This window comes from Callithrix jacchus, chromosome 22 (genome assembly GCF_049354715.1).
Source record: "Callithrix jacchus isolate 240 chromosome 22, calJac240_pri, whole genome shotgun sequence".
In the NCBI taxonomy this organism is placed as follows: domain Eukaryota; kingdom Metazoa; phylum Chordata; class Mammalia; order Primates; family Cebidae; genus Callithrix; species Callithrix jacchus.
Genome location: NC_133523.1, coordinates 35058407 through 35073896, shown reverse-complemented (window position 1 = coordinate 35073896; position 15490 = coordinate 35058407). Strand labels below are relative to the sequence as shown.

Here is a 15490-nt window from a genome sequence, read left to right as displayed (position 1 = left end):
ACTCCTGGGCTCAAGCGATCCTCCAGCCTCAGCCTCCCAATAGTTGGGACTACAGGCTCATGCCACCTCACCCGGCAGAATTAAGGATCTTAAGATGGAAAATTTCTCCCGGATTATCTGAGTGGGCCTTAAATGCAATCATGTGTATCTTCGTAAGAGGGAAGCAGAGGGAGATGTCATGACACACGCAGAAGAGGAGGCAGAGGTTGGAGTCATGTGGCCAGAACCAAGGAAAACCTGCAGCAACCAGCAACTGGAAGAGGCAATGAACAGATTTTCCCCTAGATTTCTTTTTTCCTTTTTTCTTTAGAGAGAAGGTCTTGCTCTACAACTCGATCAAGACAGTTGCAGGTGGGGCAAAAAGAAAAGAGAGAAGGTCTTGCTCTGTCACCCAGGCTGGAGAGCAGCATCGTGATGATAGCTCACTGCAGCCTCCGACCCCTGGGCTCATGCAATGGTCCCACCTCAGCCTCTTGAGTAGCTGGGACTATAGGTGTGCACCACCACGCCCAGCTAATTTTTTTTTTTAATGTAGAGATGGGATCCCAGTATGTTGCCCAAGCTCGTTTTGAATTCTTGGGCTCAAGTGATCCTCCCGCCTTGGCCTCCCAAAGGGCTGGGACTGCAAGTGTGAGACCCTGGGCATGGCATCCTCTAGATTTCTCTGGAGGGAGTGCCACCTTGCCAACACCTTGATGTCATCCAGAGATGAAGGTTCTGACTTCTGGATTTCAGAACTGTGGGAGAATGAATTTCTCCTGCTTCAGCTGCCAAGTCTGCGGTCATTGGTTACAGAGGCTGTAGGAAACTAACAGAGGGAGGGAGGTGCCTGCATCGAGTCACACCGCTGTGAGATGGCAGTGCCTCCTCTGTCCCCTGCCTTGAAGAGGTCAGCACAGAAGACGCTCTGGGTCTCTCTCAAGCTCTTCTACCCTCTCTGCTCTGCCCAATCCCCTACTCACCGGCAAGTATCGGCCATTATGGGTACAGCCACAATCTTGGATAGGGATGCAGTCACCCTGGGAAAGCAGGTAGCGGTCGTCACACTCACAGCCCTCAAAGCAGCGGGTGGTGCAGCCCGTGAGGCCAGAGAGAGCGGCACAGGAGCCCTGGCAGGTGCGTGTGCAGATGGAGTAGTGGCTGTGGGCGGGGCACTGGAGCGCTGCAGAGAGAGGTGGCAGGGCGTAATCATACCTCCAAAGGGTCCTGGATAACCAATGGGGCCCACTGCATACCCAGCCCTTTTTAGGTGGTGCTGAGGACACAAGTGTTGAGAACAGCCTCAACCCCAGTCCTACAGATCTCATGTCCAGTGGGACAGACAGGAACAGCTCAAATTGAACATGCTGCATCAGGGAGTGTAGACAGAGGGGCCAGGACCAGGATGCGGGGGACAGGCAGAGGGGTCAGGACCAGGATGGGAGGGGGCAGGCAGAGGGGTCAGGACCAGGATGGGGGGGACAGGCAGAGGGGTCAGGACCAAGATGTGGGGGACAGGCAGAGGGGTCAGGACCAGGATGTGGGGGACAGGCAGAGGGGTCAGAACCAGGATAGAGGGGTACAGGCAGAGGGGTCAGGAGCAGGATGGGAGGGGGCAGGCAGAGGGGTCAGGACCAGGATGGGGGGGCAGGCAGAGGGGTCAGGACCAGGATTGCAGGGACAGGCAGAGGGGTCAGGGCCAGGGTGGGGGGACAGGCAGAGGGGTCAGGACCAGGATGGGGGGGACAGGCAGAAGGGTCAGGACCAGGATGGAGAGGGGGCAGGCAGAGGGGTCAGGACCAGGATGGGAGGGGACAGACAGAGGGGTCAGGACCGAGGTCAGGGGGCACAGGCAGAAGGGTCAGGGCCAGGATATGGAGGGCACAAGCAGAGGGGTCAGGGCTGGGGTGGGGGGCACAGGCAGAGGGACCAGGGCTCCTATGAGGGGCACAGGCGGAGGGGTCAGGGTTGGGACACGGGCTCTACAGACCCAAGGGAAATAGCCATGGTAAGTCCCTGGTCTCTGGCTAAGCAATTGGTGGATGGTGTGGCTGTTCTGCAGTGCCCACCAGGGATGGGCTGGGAGTGAAATGCTGATTTCATTTAGGAACACAGCAGGTGAGAGGGTAAGGACACCCAGGAGAAGATGTCCTGGATACCCTAACAATGACCACAGACTTGGTAGCTTAAACAGGAGAAATTCATTCTCCCACAGTTCTGAAAGCCAGAAGTCAGAAATCAGGATAACTGGGCTGACAGGCAGGAGAGAGTTCAGGGCTTGAGACAGACAGACCAGGTCCACAGTCAACAGTGAGAACAAATCCGTGGCCATAGGCGTGGACGATGGCCCTGGGTACAGGTCCTGCCCAGGGGAGACCTGGCTCTGACCGGGGGCCAGAGGCGCCATTACTTTATCCTGAGAGTCTCAGGGAATGTCCCTGCCCTGGGAATTTGAATGAGAGGTACAGCCCTAGTTTGCGGGGGGCGGAGGGGTGTTCTAAGAGGCTGCAGCCTTGTCTTGGGGGGATCTGAGGGGATATGGTCTTGTCAGGGGGTAGAGGAGGGTCTGGGTGAGCCACAGACCTCCCAACCCACTCAGCTCTCCCTTTCAGGTCACTGCAGAGAGCCCGGGGTAGAGCTCTAGGGACAAAGTGAATTTGAGGTTTGAGGAGAGTGAGCCAGAAAGGAGGCTGAGAAGGAACAGTCTGAGGGTAGCAGGAAAGCTAGCAAACCATGCCATGGGAGAAGGAGGTGTGTGGGCGTGGGGTGGGAGTGGTGGGGAGGGAGAGCTTTCATAGGGAGAAACCACTCCTAACATTCAGAGAGAAGGAATGGCCAGGAGGGACCCCTACACCTGGTCTAGAGTCCTCTGAGGGACCCACGGACACTCACGGCAGAAGCTGTCTGTCCTCCAGGGCTTCACGGCCACACCAGCTGCCTGACAGGCCGCTGTATAGGCTGCCAGGCTGCGGCACAGGAAGGCTTTGTCACCCTTTTGGGCACACAGGTCGTACACGCATTGGCGGAAGTACTCAGAGGGACTCAGCACGGCCTGGCAGGTGGCAAAGGGACCCTGGGGGTTCCGCAGCTGCCCACAGGCCTCGTTGCTCTCATAGGGTGCAGTCTCCTCTGCCAAGCACACGGGGCAGCCTTGGGGCCCGCAGCCCTCGCCACAACCCTGGGAGGAGCCAGGTGCCCGCCATGCAGCCCCGAAGGTCTCCACGCTGGATGCTGCTGCGCCACTGGGCAGGACAAAGTCGTCACTCCAGTTGCCATTGAAGTTCCCACAGAGGCCACAGAGCCGTCCACGGAAGGGGCTGGGGATGGACATGAGGATATGGGCATCGCCATCAAAGAGAAGCCGCAGCCCCTTGGTCGTCTGCAGAACCATGTTTCGGCCCTCGGCGGTCACCCGCACGCGGCCCACAGCCACAGGCAGGGCCACAGCCTCGCCGTCCACGGTGACCTGTGTGGAAGGGTCAGGTAGGTCAGGAACCCACAGTACCACAGGTAACACTGTCCTGTCACACCCCCAGGGCAGAGCTTCATCTCCCTCAGTCCCATTAAGCTCAGGTCATGTTCTTTTAAACTTCTTGGGGACCAGGCCTGGTGTGGTGACTCACACCTGCAATCCCAGCATGTTGGGAGGCCCAGGCAGGTGGAATACTTGAGCCCAAGAGTTCAAGACCAGCCCGGCCAACACAGCGAGACCTCATCTCTACCACCAATAAAAAATTAGCTAGGCTACCTGAATTGAACCTTAGAAAGACTAGAAAAAAGAAAAAATAGAAAAAAAAAATTAGCTAGGCATGGGGGGCTGAGGTGGGAGGATCGCCTGTGCCCAGCCGATCAAGCCTGCATCGAGAGGTGATTGTTCCACTACACTCCAGCCTGGGTGACAGAACTACACCCTATCACAAAGCAAAACAAAAATCTCCCTGGGTGGGCTGGACATGGTAGCTCACACCTGTAATCCTAGTGCTTTGGGAGGCCAAGGCAGGTGGGTCACAAAGTCAGGAGTTCAAGACCAGCCTGGCCAACATGGTGAAACCCTGTCTCTACTAATAATACAAAAAATTAGCCAGGCATGGTGGCAGGTACCTGTTAATCCCAGTTACTTAGGAGGCTGAGGCAGGAGAATCGCTTCAACCTGGGAGGCAGAGGTTGCAGTGAGACAAGAACATGCCACAGCACTCCAGTCTGGGCAACAGAGCAAGACTCCATTTCAAAAAGGAAAAAAAAGTTCTCCCTGGGTGATCCTATTCACCAGACCTTCCAGGGTAAGGCTCAGAGCTTCCAGGTTGGAGGAATACCCCTCTCATACCTACAGGGTGGGGTCTCCCTCAGAACCCCTTAGGTGACGCTGCACTGCTTTCAGACCCTGAGGGCAGGCCCACAGCCACTCACCTGCAGCCCCCGAGCTAGGCTCACAACCTGGCCCGCCACAGTAACCAGCAGGCGTTGGGGGTCTCCAGCCGCATTCTTCTCAAGCACAATGGAAAAGTCCTCATCCCCAGGCTTCGGGCGGCAGACTTGAGCCAAGATATAGGAGCAGGAGCCATGCAGGTCATAGACACGGCCATCGAGGGTGATGTAGTGGATGCCGCCGTTGGCCAGGCAGCGACCACAGCCCGTGGCATGGCAGGCCTGGACACCATCCTCTAACCGGCACTCCTCATAGGGCCCACAGGCCGGGCCCTCCTGGCAGGTGACATGGCCACCAGGCCCACACTCACAGCGTCGCTCACACTCAGGGCCCGGGTAGAAGGCCTGGCCCAGAGGGTAGTAGCGGCCATCGTGGAGGCAGCCACACTGGCCCACGGGTACGCAGCTGTCACCACTAAGCACGAAGCCGGCATCGCAGACACAGCCTTCACGGCAGGCCGACTCACAGCCCTCAGGTGCCGAGAGGCTAGGGCAGCTCACGGGGCAGGAGTCACCGCAGAGCTCATAGTGGCTGTGCACAGGGCACTGGAAGGCTGTGGGGACAAGGTGGGCATGAGCCAGGTAGGTGTTTGTCGGGGTCTGGGGAGGCCCTGAGTGGGAAAACTGCTCGGGCCAGCTTGGGTGTCTCTGGGCATCCACATGTGATCCAGGACATGTAACTGGGGGACTCAGCGTGGGACATGGAATTGGGGGGGACATGCCCAGGTCTCTCTGACCAACTTGTATGTTAACCTGACCAAATATTTCTAAAGAACAAATGACTCTACTTGGCTGACTTTTTTTTCTTTTAAGACAGGGTCTCACTCTATCTCACCCATGCTGGAGTGCAGAGGCGCAGTCACGGCTCACTGCAGCCTCCACCTCCTGGGCTCAAGTGATCCTCTTGCCTCAGCCTCCCAAGTAGCTGAGACTACAGGTGCAAGCCTCCACGTCAAGCTAATTTATTATTATTTTTTGTAGAGATGGGGTCTCACTATGTAACCTAGACTGTAACCCAGGGTGAAATGGACCACTTATACCGACCAGGATATTCAAGATCAGAACAGAGGTCTCAGGGTGTGAAAGTGAATGGGGTGTGGGGCCACATGTATCTCAGGGTAAAACTGCCTGAGGGCTCCCAGCTGTGGGTATCTGACCTGGAGCATCTCCCAGAGTCCCTCTGACATGGTCTGTCTCAGGGTGTTTCTGAGTGAAGTTGGCAGGATACATGTGACCAGGAGACCTGTCTGAAGGGAACCACCTAGGACTACCTAACTATGTGTCTGTGTGGATCTGCCCGGGGCTATGGCAGGGTCCTGATTCTCAGTGTATGTGATCGGCTAGCCTCAGTGTAAAATCTAAGCAGATACCACTGAAGGTATTTGACTAATTCTATGTCACTAGGTGCATTTTGGTGTGTGAAACAGACCAGGGGCCTCTGACCAGCTGTAACTTACTAGGTCTTCCAAACCAGGGGTACTTTGCTGTGTGACGTCACCAGCATCAGCCATTCCAATCTACATGCCTTGGATATCTGAGAGCATGGATCACCAATCCCAAGAGTGTCCTGGACCTGGGGTTTCTGATTAGGTCTTCCTCCCTCCCTCCTTCTCTTCCTCCCTCCCTTTGTTCCTTCCTTCCTTCCTTCTTTCCTTTTTTCCTTCCTTTCCCTCCCTACCCAAGAACATGAATCACTAATGCCTAAGAGTGTCCTGGGCCCAGGGTGTCCGACTAGATCTTTTTCTCTCTCTCTTTCTGTCTCTTTCTTCCATTCCCTCCCTCCCCCCTCCCTGTCTTTCTTTGTTTAGTTTTTTTTTTTTTAAGATGGGGTTTCACTATGTTGGTAAGGCTGGTCTTGAACTCCAGACCTCAGGTGATCCACCGGCCTTGGCCTCCAAAGTGCTTGGATTACAGGCGTGAGCCTCTTTCTTTGTTTTTCTTTTTTTTTTTTTTTTTTTTTTTTTCGTGAGATAGAATACCATTCTGTCACTCAGGCTGGAGTACAGTGGCACGATCTTGGCTCACTGCAACCCCCATCTCCCGGGTTCAAGCAATTCTCTTGCCTCAGCCTTCTGGGTAGCTGGGATTACAGGAGCACCACCACACCTGGCTAATTTTTATATATTTAGTAGAGACTGGGTTTCACCATGTTGGTCAGGCTGGTCTCTGACTCTTGACCTCAGGTGATCTGCCTGCCTCGGCCTCCCAAAGTGCTCAGATAACAGGCATGAGCCAAGGTCCCTGGACTCTGACTAGGTGTTTCTAACTGATGTCCTCTCCCTGCAGTTCCTGACCCGGTGCATTTCAGTGTGTGGGTGCCAAGGTGTTTCCTGACAGGACATAGCTAGCTCAGAGGAACGACGGTGGCCCCTGAGCCCATGGAAGAGGAAGGGGCTGCTGTCTTACTCTCGGGAAGGGCAGGGAGAGACTCTGCTATGTGGACCATACATGGATCAGTACTCACGACAGAAGTCGGGCCGCCTCCACTCGCCGAGCTGGGCCCCAGCGGCCTGACAGGCTGCCACGTAGGCGGCCACTGCAGGACAGAGGCCTCCAGGATGGCCCTGAGCTTGGCAGGCGTCCAGCAAGCAGCCCTGGAAGTATTGCGCGGGCGGCACGAGGCCGTGGCAGGGCGCCAGCGGGCCGTCGGTGGCTGAGATCACGCCGCAGGCGTCCGGGCCGCCGAAGGCCTCCTGCTGCTCCGGCGTGCAAGGATGCGGGCCAGGCCCTGGCACACATTCCCCGCAGCCTGGGGCACCGCCCACCTGCCACCCGGCCGGGTTCCCGCCCACCGCCTTCAGGTCGTCTGCTGGGTTCTGGTTGTAGTTCCCGCATAGGCCACAGAGGGAGCCCGCGTACGCCGCCGGCACGCGCAGGCGCACCAAGCTGTTCCCGTCGAAAGCCAGCGAGAGCCCCGAGGTCGCGGTCACCACCACGTCGGCGCCGCTCAGGTGTGCCTGCAGGAGCGAGTCCAGCTGGAAGGGCAGCGCCACGAACTCGCCGTCCACCTGCGGGTGGGGATTGGGGGTGCGATGAGCGGAGCGAACACAGGTTTCAATCCTGGCCCCCCCACGTACTAACTGTGGGACCCTGAGCACGTCACCTCCCCTCTGAAAATAATAAGCAGCATCTTTAGGCCAGGCCTGATGGCACAGCCTGCAATCCCAGCACTTTGGAAGGCCGACTTGGGAGGATGACATGAGGTCAGGAGTTGGGACCAGCCTGGGCAACATAGTGAGACCCCCAACTCTAAAAAAAAATTTAACAATTCGTCAGCATAGTGGCATTTGCCATTAGTCCTGCCCAGCCACTCGGGAGGCCAAGGCGAAAGCGAGGATCACTTGAGCCCAGGAGTTCCATGCTGCAGTGAGCCCTGATCCTGTCATTGCACTCCAGCCTGGACGACAGAGTAAGGCTAAGAAAAACAGAAAGAAAGAGAAGCCCCGCCACAATGGTTCATGGTGTTATCCCAGTGCTTTGGGAGGCCGAGGCAGGTGGATCACGAGGTCAGGAGATCAAGACCACTCTGGCCAAAACGGTGAAACTCCGTCTCTACTAAAAATACAAAAAATTAGCCGGACTTGGTGGCACACGCCTGGAATCCCAGCTACTCCGGAGCTGAGGCAGGACAATTGCTTGAACCTGGGAGGCAGAGGTTTCAGCGAGCCAGTGAGATTGCGCCATTGCACACCAGCCTGGACTACAGGGTAAGACTCCATCCCAAAAAATTAAAGCAAAAAAAAAAGCCTCTGTAGGCACACGTGACTGACTCCTCATGCTTCTCTAAAACAGGCACTTTTCTTAGACCATTTTGCAGAGGAATACACTAGGCTCAGAGAGGAAGAAGCCGCTGTGCCAGGCCATCAGGCTCCTTGGCGTATACTCTGAACCCTTGCATCATGCCGCCGCCAAGCTGTGAAAGGTGCTGGGGGGAATCGGGAACCCCTTACCATCTCAGGCAGCCGCAGAGCTGGCACCTGCTCCTGCCTGGCCCACAGCCCTCCTCACCTGTAGCTGCCGGGGCCAGCGGGCACTCAGTGTCAGGCTGTGGTTGTAGATGTGCAGGGTGACGCTGCGGGTGTAGCTGACAGCCTGGCTGCCCCGGTGCTCGTTGGCTACAGTGACAGTGAAGTTCTCAGCCCCCGTGGGTAGTGCGTGGCAGGGTGCACTCAGCAGGTACTCGCACGTGCCTTGGAAATCGAATCGGTGCCCATCCAGAGTGACGTAATGGGGGTCACCCCAGGCCTGGCACTCAGCTGTGCTGACAGGCTGGCAGCCGTGCTGGCCGGATGGCAGGAGGGCACACGCTTCACCCAGCCCGCAGCTGGCAGGCGTGCAGACCAGTGAGCCGCCCCCAGGCCCGCAGCGGCACCTCTGGGAGCAGGTGCCGTCAGCCCAAAACTCAGTGCCCGCCTCGTGGTAGGTGCCATTGGCCCAGCAGCCGCAGCCATTGCTTAGGGGAACACAGCGGTCAGCACTTAGCACGAACCCTGCGTTGCACTGGCAGCCCTCCACACAGGGACCCTGGCATACGGCTGGGGTGGTGGGGGGCGCAGGGGATGGGCAGCTGGCCGGACAGGGTGGGCCACATAACTCGTAGTGGCTGTTTTCTGGGCAGGTGATCGCTGTGGGCAGATGAAGGAGCAGGAAGAAGAGAAACAGAGAAAACGGTGTTAGGGGTCCCAGGACACTGTGGGAGGAGACAGAGAGAGACACAAGGGAGCAGACAGAGAAAGGTTAGACAGAGCAGCAGACACAGAGAGACAGAGAAGGACACAGAAAGAAATGAGAGAAAGAGAGAGAAAGCAGGAGACCCAAGCAGAAACTGAGGGAGACACAGAGACAGAGGATGAGAAACAGACAGACAGAAACAAGCAAAGAGAGGCACAGAGACAAACAGGGAGAGACGCAAACACAGAGACTCAGCAGGACCAGAGTGAAAGCAAACCAGCCCCCCAGAGACAGGACCCCGTCCCCATCCCCGCCTGTGCTCCCCAACACTCACCACAGCCAACCTGTGCCCGCCAGTCTTCAATGACAATCCCAGCGGCCTGGCAGGCGGCCGCATAGGAAGCCAGCGCCTGGCAGAGACTGTCGTGGGCCCCGCCGCCCATGCAGACGTCCAGAACGCAGCCCTTGAAGAAGCTCTCAGGTGGCACATGAGCGTGGCAGGTGGTGAAGGGGCCCCCTGTGCCAGGCACCAGGGGTCCGCAGAAGCCAGGGCCCTCGTACTGCTCCAGCTTGTCCTGGGGGCACGTTGGGTGGGACCCCTGACATTCGTCGCAACACAGTGGGTCCCAGCCTGGGGCTCGCCAGCTGCCACCCCAGACGGGAATGGAGGGAGCCAGAGTGCCATTGGGGAAGACCTGGTCGTTGCTGGGGTTGCGGTCCATGTTACCGCAGAGCCCGCACACCGCGCCATGATAGCTGCTGGGCAGTGTCACATCTACCCGCCAGTTCCAGTCATAGCTGACTTGCAGCCCAAAGTCGGCCACCAGCAATGCCTTGGATGCACCGTGGGTCACTGAAATACGCCCGTCAGCCACAGAGACAGGCAACGCTGTCAGCACGCCATTCACCTGCAGGGAGCAGCGAAGGAGGCAACCGGGTCACTCCAGGTGGGGAGGCCCCAGCTCTGGACCCTGCCTCCCTGTCTCTCATCCTACCAGGGGCTGTGAGAGGCCAGTCTTCCTCCGACAGGTGGATTGTCATCTGACACAGTGTTGATGTTTGCTCTAGCCCAGGTCTTGGGGAATGAAACCTCACTTTACTTTTTCTAGATCTTCTCCCCTAATGTCTGTCTTTCTCCCCTATCTCAGTTGTGTCTTTCGCCCTCTCTCTTCATCTGAGGCTATATATCTGGGTCTTCTGTCCCTCTCTCTCTCTGTGTCTTCTTCTCTCTGTCTGTCTCTCCCTTCCCTGCCTCCGTCACTCTGTGTGTGTCTTTTTCACTCACCATCATTTACCCAGTGCTGATTCTGTTCCGCCCCTCACTCTCTCCCTGGGCTGCTATTAAGCTACATCACCAGCTCCCTGGGCAGAAAGGATAGCCCGTCTTTCTGCCCCGATCTCCTTATATTTCTCTTTTTTTTTTTTTTTTTTTCTGTTTTCTTTTTATTGAGATGGAGTCTTGCTCTGTCACCCAGGCTGGAGTGAAGTGCCGCGATCTCGGCTCTTGCAACCTTCGCTTTCCGCGTTCAAGTGATTCTACTGCCTCAGCCTCCTGAGTAGCTGGGATTACAGGGGCACCACCACACCCGGCTAATTTTTGTATTTTTAGTAGAGAAGGGGTTTCACCATGTTGTCCAGGCTGGTCTCAAACTCCTGACCTCAGGTGATCCACCCACCTCAGCCTCCCAGAGAGCTGGGATTGCAGATGTGAGCCATCACGCCCAGCCTGCTCTACCTGTGTTGCTCTCCATGTCCTGGTCTCTGGGCCTCTCCCTTGTTCCCTTGCAGACACTCAAAGGAGTGTTCTCCTGAGCTAGACCCTGAGCTCAGCATGTGACGTGCACCGCCTTACTGTGGGGCGGGCCCTGCTACAATGCCCACTTCACAGATGAGGAAACTGAGGCCTCCCAAGTGAACTCCCCAACATCACACAGCTCTGAAGAAGGAGAAGCTGGATTCAAAGCCAGGTCTATTAAAAAGCCAGATGCTGAGGTCCTGAGTGAAAGCCTGTAGCAAGGGGCCAGGCTCATTTAATTCCCAGTCACAGGGGGATATTTCTGCTGTAATGATTGTTGTTCTTATTGACATTTTGTTTCAGGCCCAGGCCCTTTGACGACAAACAGCCTTGTGGTGGTTGGGATCCGTCCTGCCCTCCCGGGGAGCTCAGGGGACCATCCTGCCACACATACCCGGACTTTGCCGATCTCGTCCTTGTGGATAGAGACGTTGGTGCCGAGCGCAGCCACAGTGACCAGTCTCACGTAGGACACAGCAGGGTTGCCCCGGTTCTCGTTCTTGGTGGTGACGGTGAAGGGTGTCAGGCCCTGGGTGCTGACCCCCGGGCAGCCAGCTGCTGCCAGCACGTAGTTACAGGTGCCCTGGAAGTCGAACGTGCGGCCGTCGAAGGAGTGGTAGTGTGGGTCGCCCCACAGCCAGCACGTGGCCTCGTAGTTGGGCACGCACACGCCCTGGCCGCCCTGCTCCTTGCACGTCTCCTGTGGCCGGCACGTCACACCGTGGCACGGGTCTGGGGACAGAAGAGGGCGACCTTGAAAGCCTGTCCATTCTAAAGGACAGCTGCTCCCTCCACATCTACCCCACACTGTGCCAGGGATCTGAGGGTTACCGCAGGCAAGACCAGATTCCAGCATCCTCGTGTCTACACAGGTCCTGTAGTTGGCTCTTTTGTTCTGTTTTGTTTTAGAAGGAGTCTCACTCTTGTTGCCCATGCTGGAGTGCACTGGCACATTCTCGGCTCACGGCAACTTCTGCCTCCCAGGCTCAAGTGATTCTCCCACCTCAGCCTCCCAAGTAGCAGGGATTACAGGCTTGCCCCACCACGCTGGCTAATTTTTTATTTTTAGCAGAGACTGGCTTTCTCCATGTTGGTCAGGCTGGTCTCCAACTCCCAACCTCAGGTGATTCGCCCACCTGGTCCTCCCAAAGTGCTGGGATTATAGACATGAGCCACCATGCCCAGCCCTGTTCTGGAATTCTAAAGTCTTATAGGAGCCTCGCCTCTTCACTTCATAGTCTATGGCTGCTTTCGTGCCACAATGGCAGGGTGAGTAGCTGGGACCAAGACTGTACAGCCTGCAAGCTTAAACATTTACTACGTAGCCCTTTAGAGCAAAGATGCGCCTCTCCCTGCCTCATCCCAAGGGACTCTGACATCCACCCTGAGAATCCTACCTCTCAGGGTCCCCACAGCCTGGATTCCCCCTATAGGTCTCTGCCTCCCAGAGTAGTTGGCCCTGGTCCTATGAAACCTGGGGTCCCCAGGTCTGCGACCTCAATCCTTAGTCCTGAACACCTCCCGCCATGAGCATCCCAATCACGCCCCCCTCAGCCCCAGAGTCCCCGTACTTCATCCCTAGTCTCGGCAGCCCCAATCCCAGCCCCAGCCCGGCACCTTTGGTGACACAGCTCAGGATGCCTCCGGAGGGCTGGCACACCTGGCCCGGCTTGCAGCTGTGTTCCTGGCACACCATGCCTTTACCCGCGTGGCAGGTACACTGCTGCCGACAGTTGTCAATGAGGACTGTCTGTTCTGGCTGTGGGGAGAGAGGGCACGGCCATCAGGGACACCACGGTGGGAGCCGACTCTCACATCTCCGGTGTTCCGGGCACAGAGGGCTTTGGCAGACATCACAGACAAGGAGCAGCTCTCAGCAGGATGGCTCCTTGTCTGTGAAACTGAAGCACAGTTTCACAGACACCTATGATGGGGCCGTCATTCATTCATTCATTCATTCATTTGTTCATTCACTTTTATTCATTTAGTCATTCATTCCAAATTATCCACGGAATGTCTGCTCTAGGAGAAATGGTGTGACATAGTAACTCCCAGCAGATCACTGGGCTTGAAGCCTGTGTCTGCGGTTTCCAAACTGTGTGACTCTGGGCAAGTGACTTCATCACATTACCACTGCCACATGGAGGGTGGACCAGAGGGAGCAAAGGTAGGAGCTGGGAGGGACCCAGGTGGAAGAGGACAGGTTAGATCAAGGTAGGGCCATGGGGAGGGGGAAAGGGGTAGATGAAAGAGACACTGAAGAAGCCCAGTAGACCAGCCATGGTGGCTCATGCCTGTAATCCCAGCACTTTGGGAGGTCAAGGTGGGAGGATCTCTTGAGTCAGGAGTTCGAGACCGGCCAGACCAACATGGCAAAAGCCCTTCTCTATCAATAATACAAAAATTTAGTCGGGTGTGGTGGCACACAGCAGTAGTCTCAGCTACTCCAAAGGCTGAAGCAGGAGAATTGTGTGAACCCGGGAGGCGGAGGTTGCACTCCAGACTGGGTGACAGAGCGAGACTATGTCTTAAAAAATAAATAAATAAGTAAAAGAGGCTGAGTGGGCCTGGCAGGGTGGCTCATGCCAGTATTCCCAGCACTTTGGGAGGCCAAGATGGGAGGATGGCCTGGAGTTCAAGACCAGCCTGAGTAACATAGTGAGATGCCCCCACCTCTGCATCAACAAAAAAATTAAAAATTCCCTGGGCATGGTGGTGAGTCCCAGATACTTGGCAAGTGAAGTGGAAGGATTGCCTGAGCCAAGGCTTTTGGCGTCGCAGTGAGCTATGATGGTACCACTGCACTCCAGCCTCAGTGACAGAGTGAGACCCTGCCGCTAAAAGAAATAAATAAGCACCCAAGTAGACAGACTGTGGGATTGATGGGCAGGGGGAGGGGTGAGGCCCCATGTTCTGGCCCCGATGACTAAGTTCCTACCTCGTAGTAGACACCATTGTGGTAACAGCCGCATTGCCCGATGGGGACACAGGCTTGGCCGTTGTAGAGGAAGCCGGAGTCGCACTGACAGCCCTCGGCACATCCATCCGGGCACTGCGGAGGGGCGCTGAGAGCGGAGCAGCCCAGGGAGCAGGTGTCCGCGCAGAGCTCGTAGTGACTGTTCGAGGGGCACTTCATGGCTGTAAGGAGGGGGTGCCGATCAGAGTGCTGTGGAGGGAGGGGCTGCAAGGCCCAGGGTCTACCCGTTCTGTGCCCCAACCTCTCCCCTCCTTGCCCCTCCGTCTCTCCCTCACTCACGACAGAAAGTTTCAGTCCTCCAGGGCTCCACGTGGCCTCCAGCCGCCTGGCAAGCACTCACATAGGCATGGATGTTGCTGCAGAGAATGCTCAGGTTCCCACCACCCAGGCACAGATCAAAGACACAGTCTTTCAAGGGACCCTGGGGATCCACCAGCTTGTGGCAGGAGGCCAGCGGCCCTGTGGGGCTGGTGAGGAGCCCACAGAACTCCTCCTTCTGATACTTGTCCTCCAGCTCGGGAGGACACTTGCTGTCTGGTTTGCAGTCCTCGCTCCCCGGCGGGCAGGTGGGCTCCTGCGGGCAGGGAGAACCAGGCACGGCCTCCTCCCAGGAGTTGCCGAACTCCTTGGCGTTGCCTGCCTGCGAGCCATCGGGCTTCCTCAAGTCATCCTTGGGGTCGCCGTTGTAGTCCCCGCACAGGCCACACATCTGCTGGTAGTAGTTTCCGGGGACGGTGACCCGCACGTAGTACACAAGGTCGTAGACCACACGCAGGCCGAAGTGGGTCTCAATCACAACGTCGGAACCATGCTGGTAGACACGGATCTGGCCATTGGCCAGCACCACGGGCAGCTTCATGTCCACGCCGTTCACCTGGGAGAGGCAGGCCGTGCTTCAGAAAGGAAACTTTGAGTGGGGTCGGACTCTAGTTCAAGCCCATGCCTGAGGCGGAAGATCAGCACTTTGGGAGGCTGAGGCCGGCAGATCACTTGACGTAAGGAGTTTGAGACCAGCCTGGCCAACAAGGCAACGTCCCATCTCTACTAAAAAACGCAAACATTTGCTGGGCGTAGTGTTGCATACTTGTAATCCCAGCTATTCTGGAGGCAGAGGCAGGAGAATCACTTGAACCCACTCTAACCTGGGTGACAAAGCATGACTCTGTCCAAAAAAAAAGTCACATCTGTCTAGTGCACCCGATTAAATCAGCAATGTCAGCACCGTCACCAATACTGCTGCCGGAACAACAGCTGCGTGTCTGTGCTTCAGTGGGATCTCAGGGGAAACCCCTCCATTGTAACTGAGATGCCAGTCTCCATATGAGACCAGATCTTCTCGGTAAAAAAAGCACTGCAGAGCAGCACGGGGTTCAAGCTCTACCTTTGCTGGGTGACTGTGGCCAGTGATGAACCATCCACTCTGAAAAATAAATCGAGTCATAGTGCCTGCAGCTACTGTTGCAAAGACACAGACACCATGGACATGAAGTGCCTGGCGGCCAACAGGGTCTACAGTCAGCTGTGTAGAACCTATAGCTGCTGCTGGTACTGTTTTTGTTTTTCTTTTGCCACAGAGTCTCACTCTATTGCCAGGCTGGAATGCAGTGGCCTGATCCCAGCTCACTGCAACTTCCGTTTTCCAG

At 56.6% G+C, this 15490-nt stretch overlaps 1 protein-coding gene across 2 annotated transcripts in view; it reads right to left on the bottom strand.

The window, feature by feature from the left end:
• FCGBP (Fc gamma binding protein) overlaps positions 1-15490 on the bottom strand; it is a 65862-nt gene that overhangs the window by 5844 nt on the left and 44528 nt on the right. For both annotated transcript variants that reach the window (XM_078359627.1, XM_078359628.1), the window contains 10 exons: positions 14127-14721; positions 13809-14008; positions 12488-12629; positions 11265-11602; positions 9410-9983; positions 8413-9029; positions 6869-7412; positions 4387-4958; positions 2872-3445; positions 963-1162 (listed from right to left, as the gene is read on the bottom strand). In XM_078359627.1, coding sequence (XP_078215753.1) covers positions 963-1162; positions 2872-3445; positions 4387-4958; positions 6869-7412; positions 8413-9029; positions 9410-9983; positions 11265-11602; positions 12488-12629; positions 13809-14008; positions 14127-14721 — 4356 coding nt within the window. The remainder of the gene's footprint in view (positions 1-962; positions 1163-2871; positions 3446-4386; positions 4959-6868; positions 7413-8412; positions 9030-9409; positions 9984-11264; positions 11603-12487; positions 12630-13808; positions 14009-14126; positions 14722-15490) is intronic.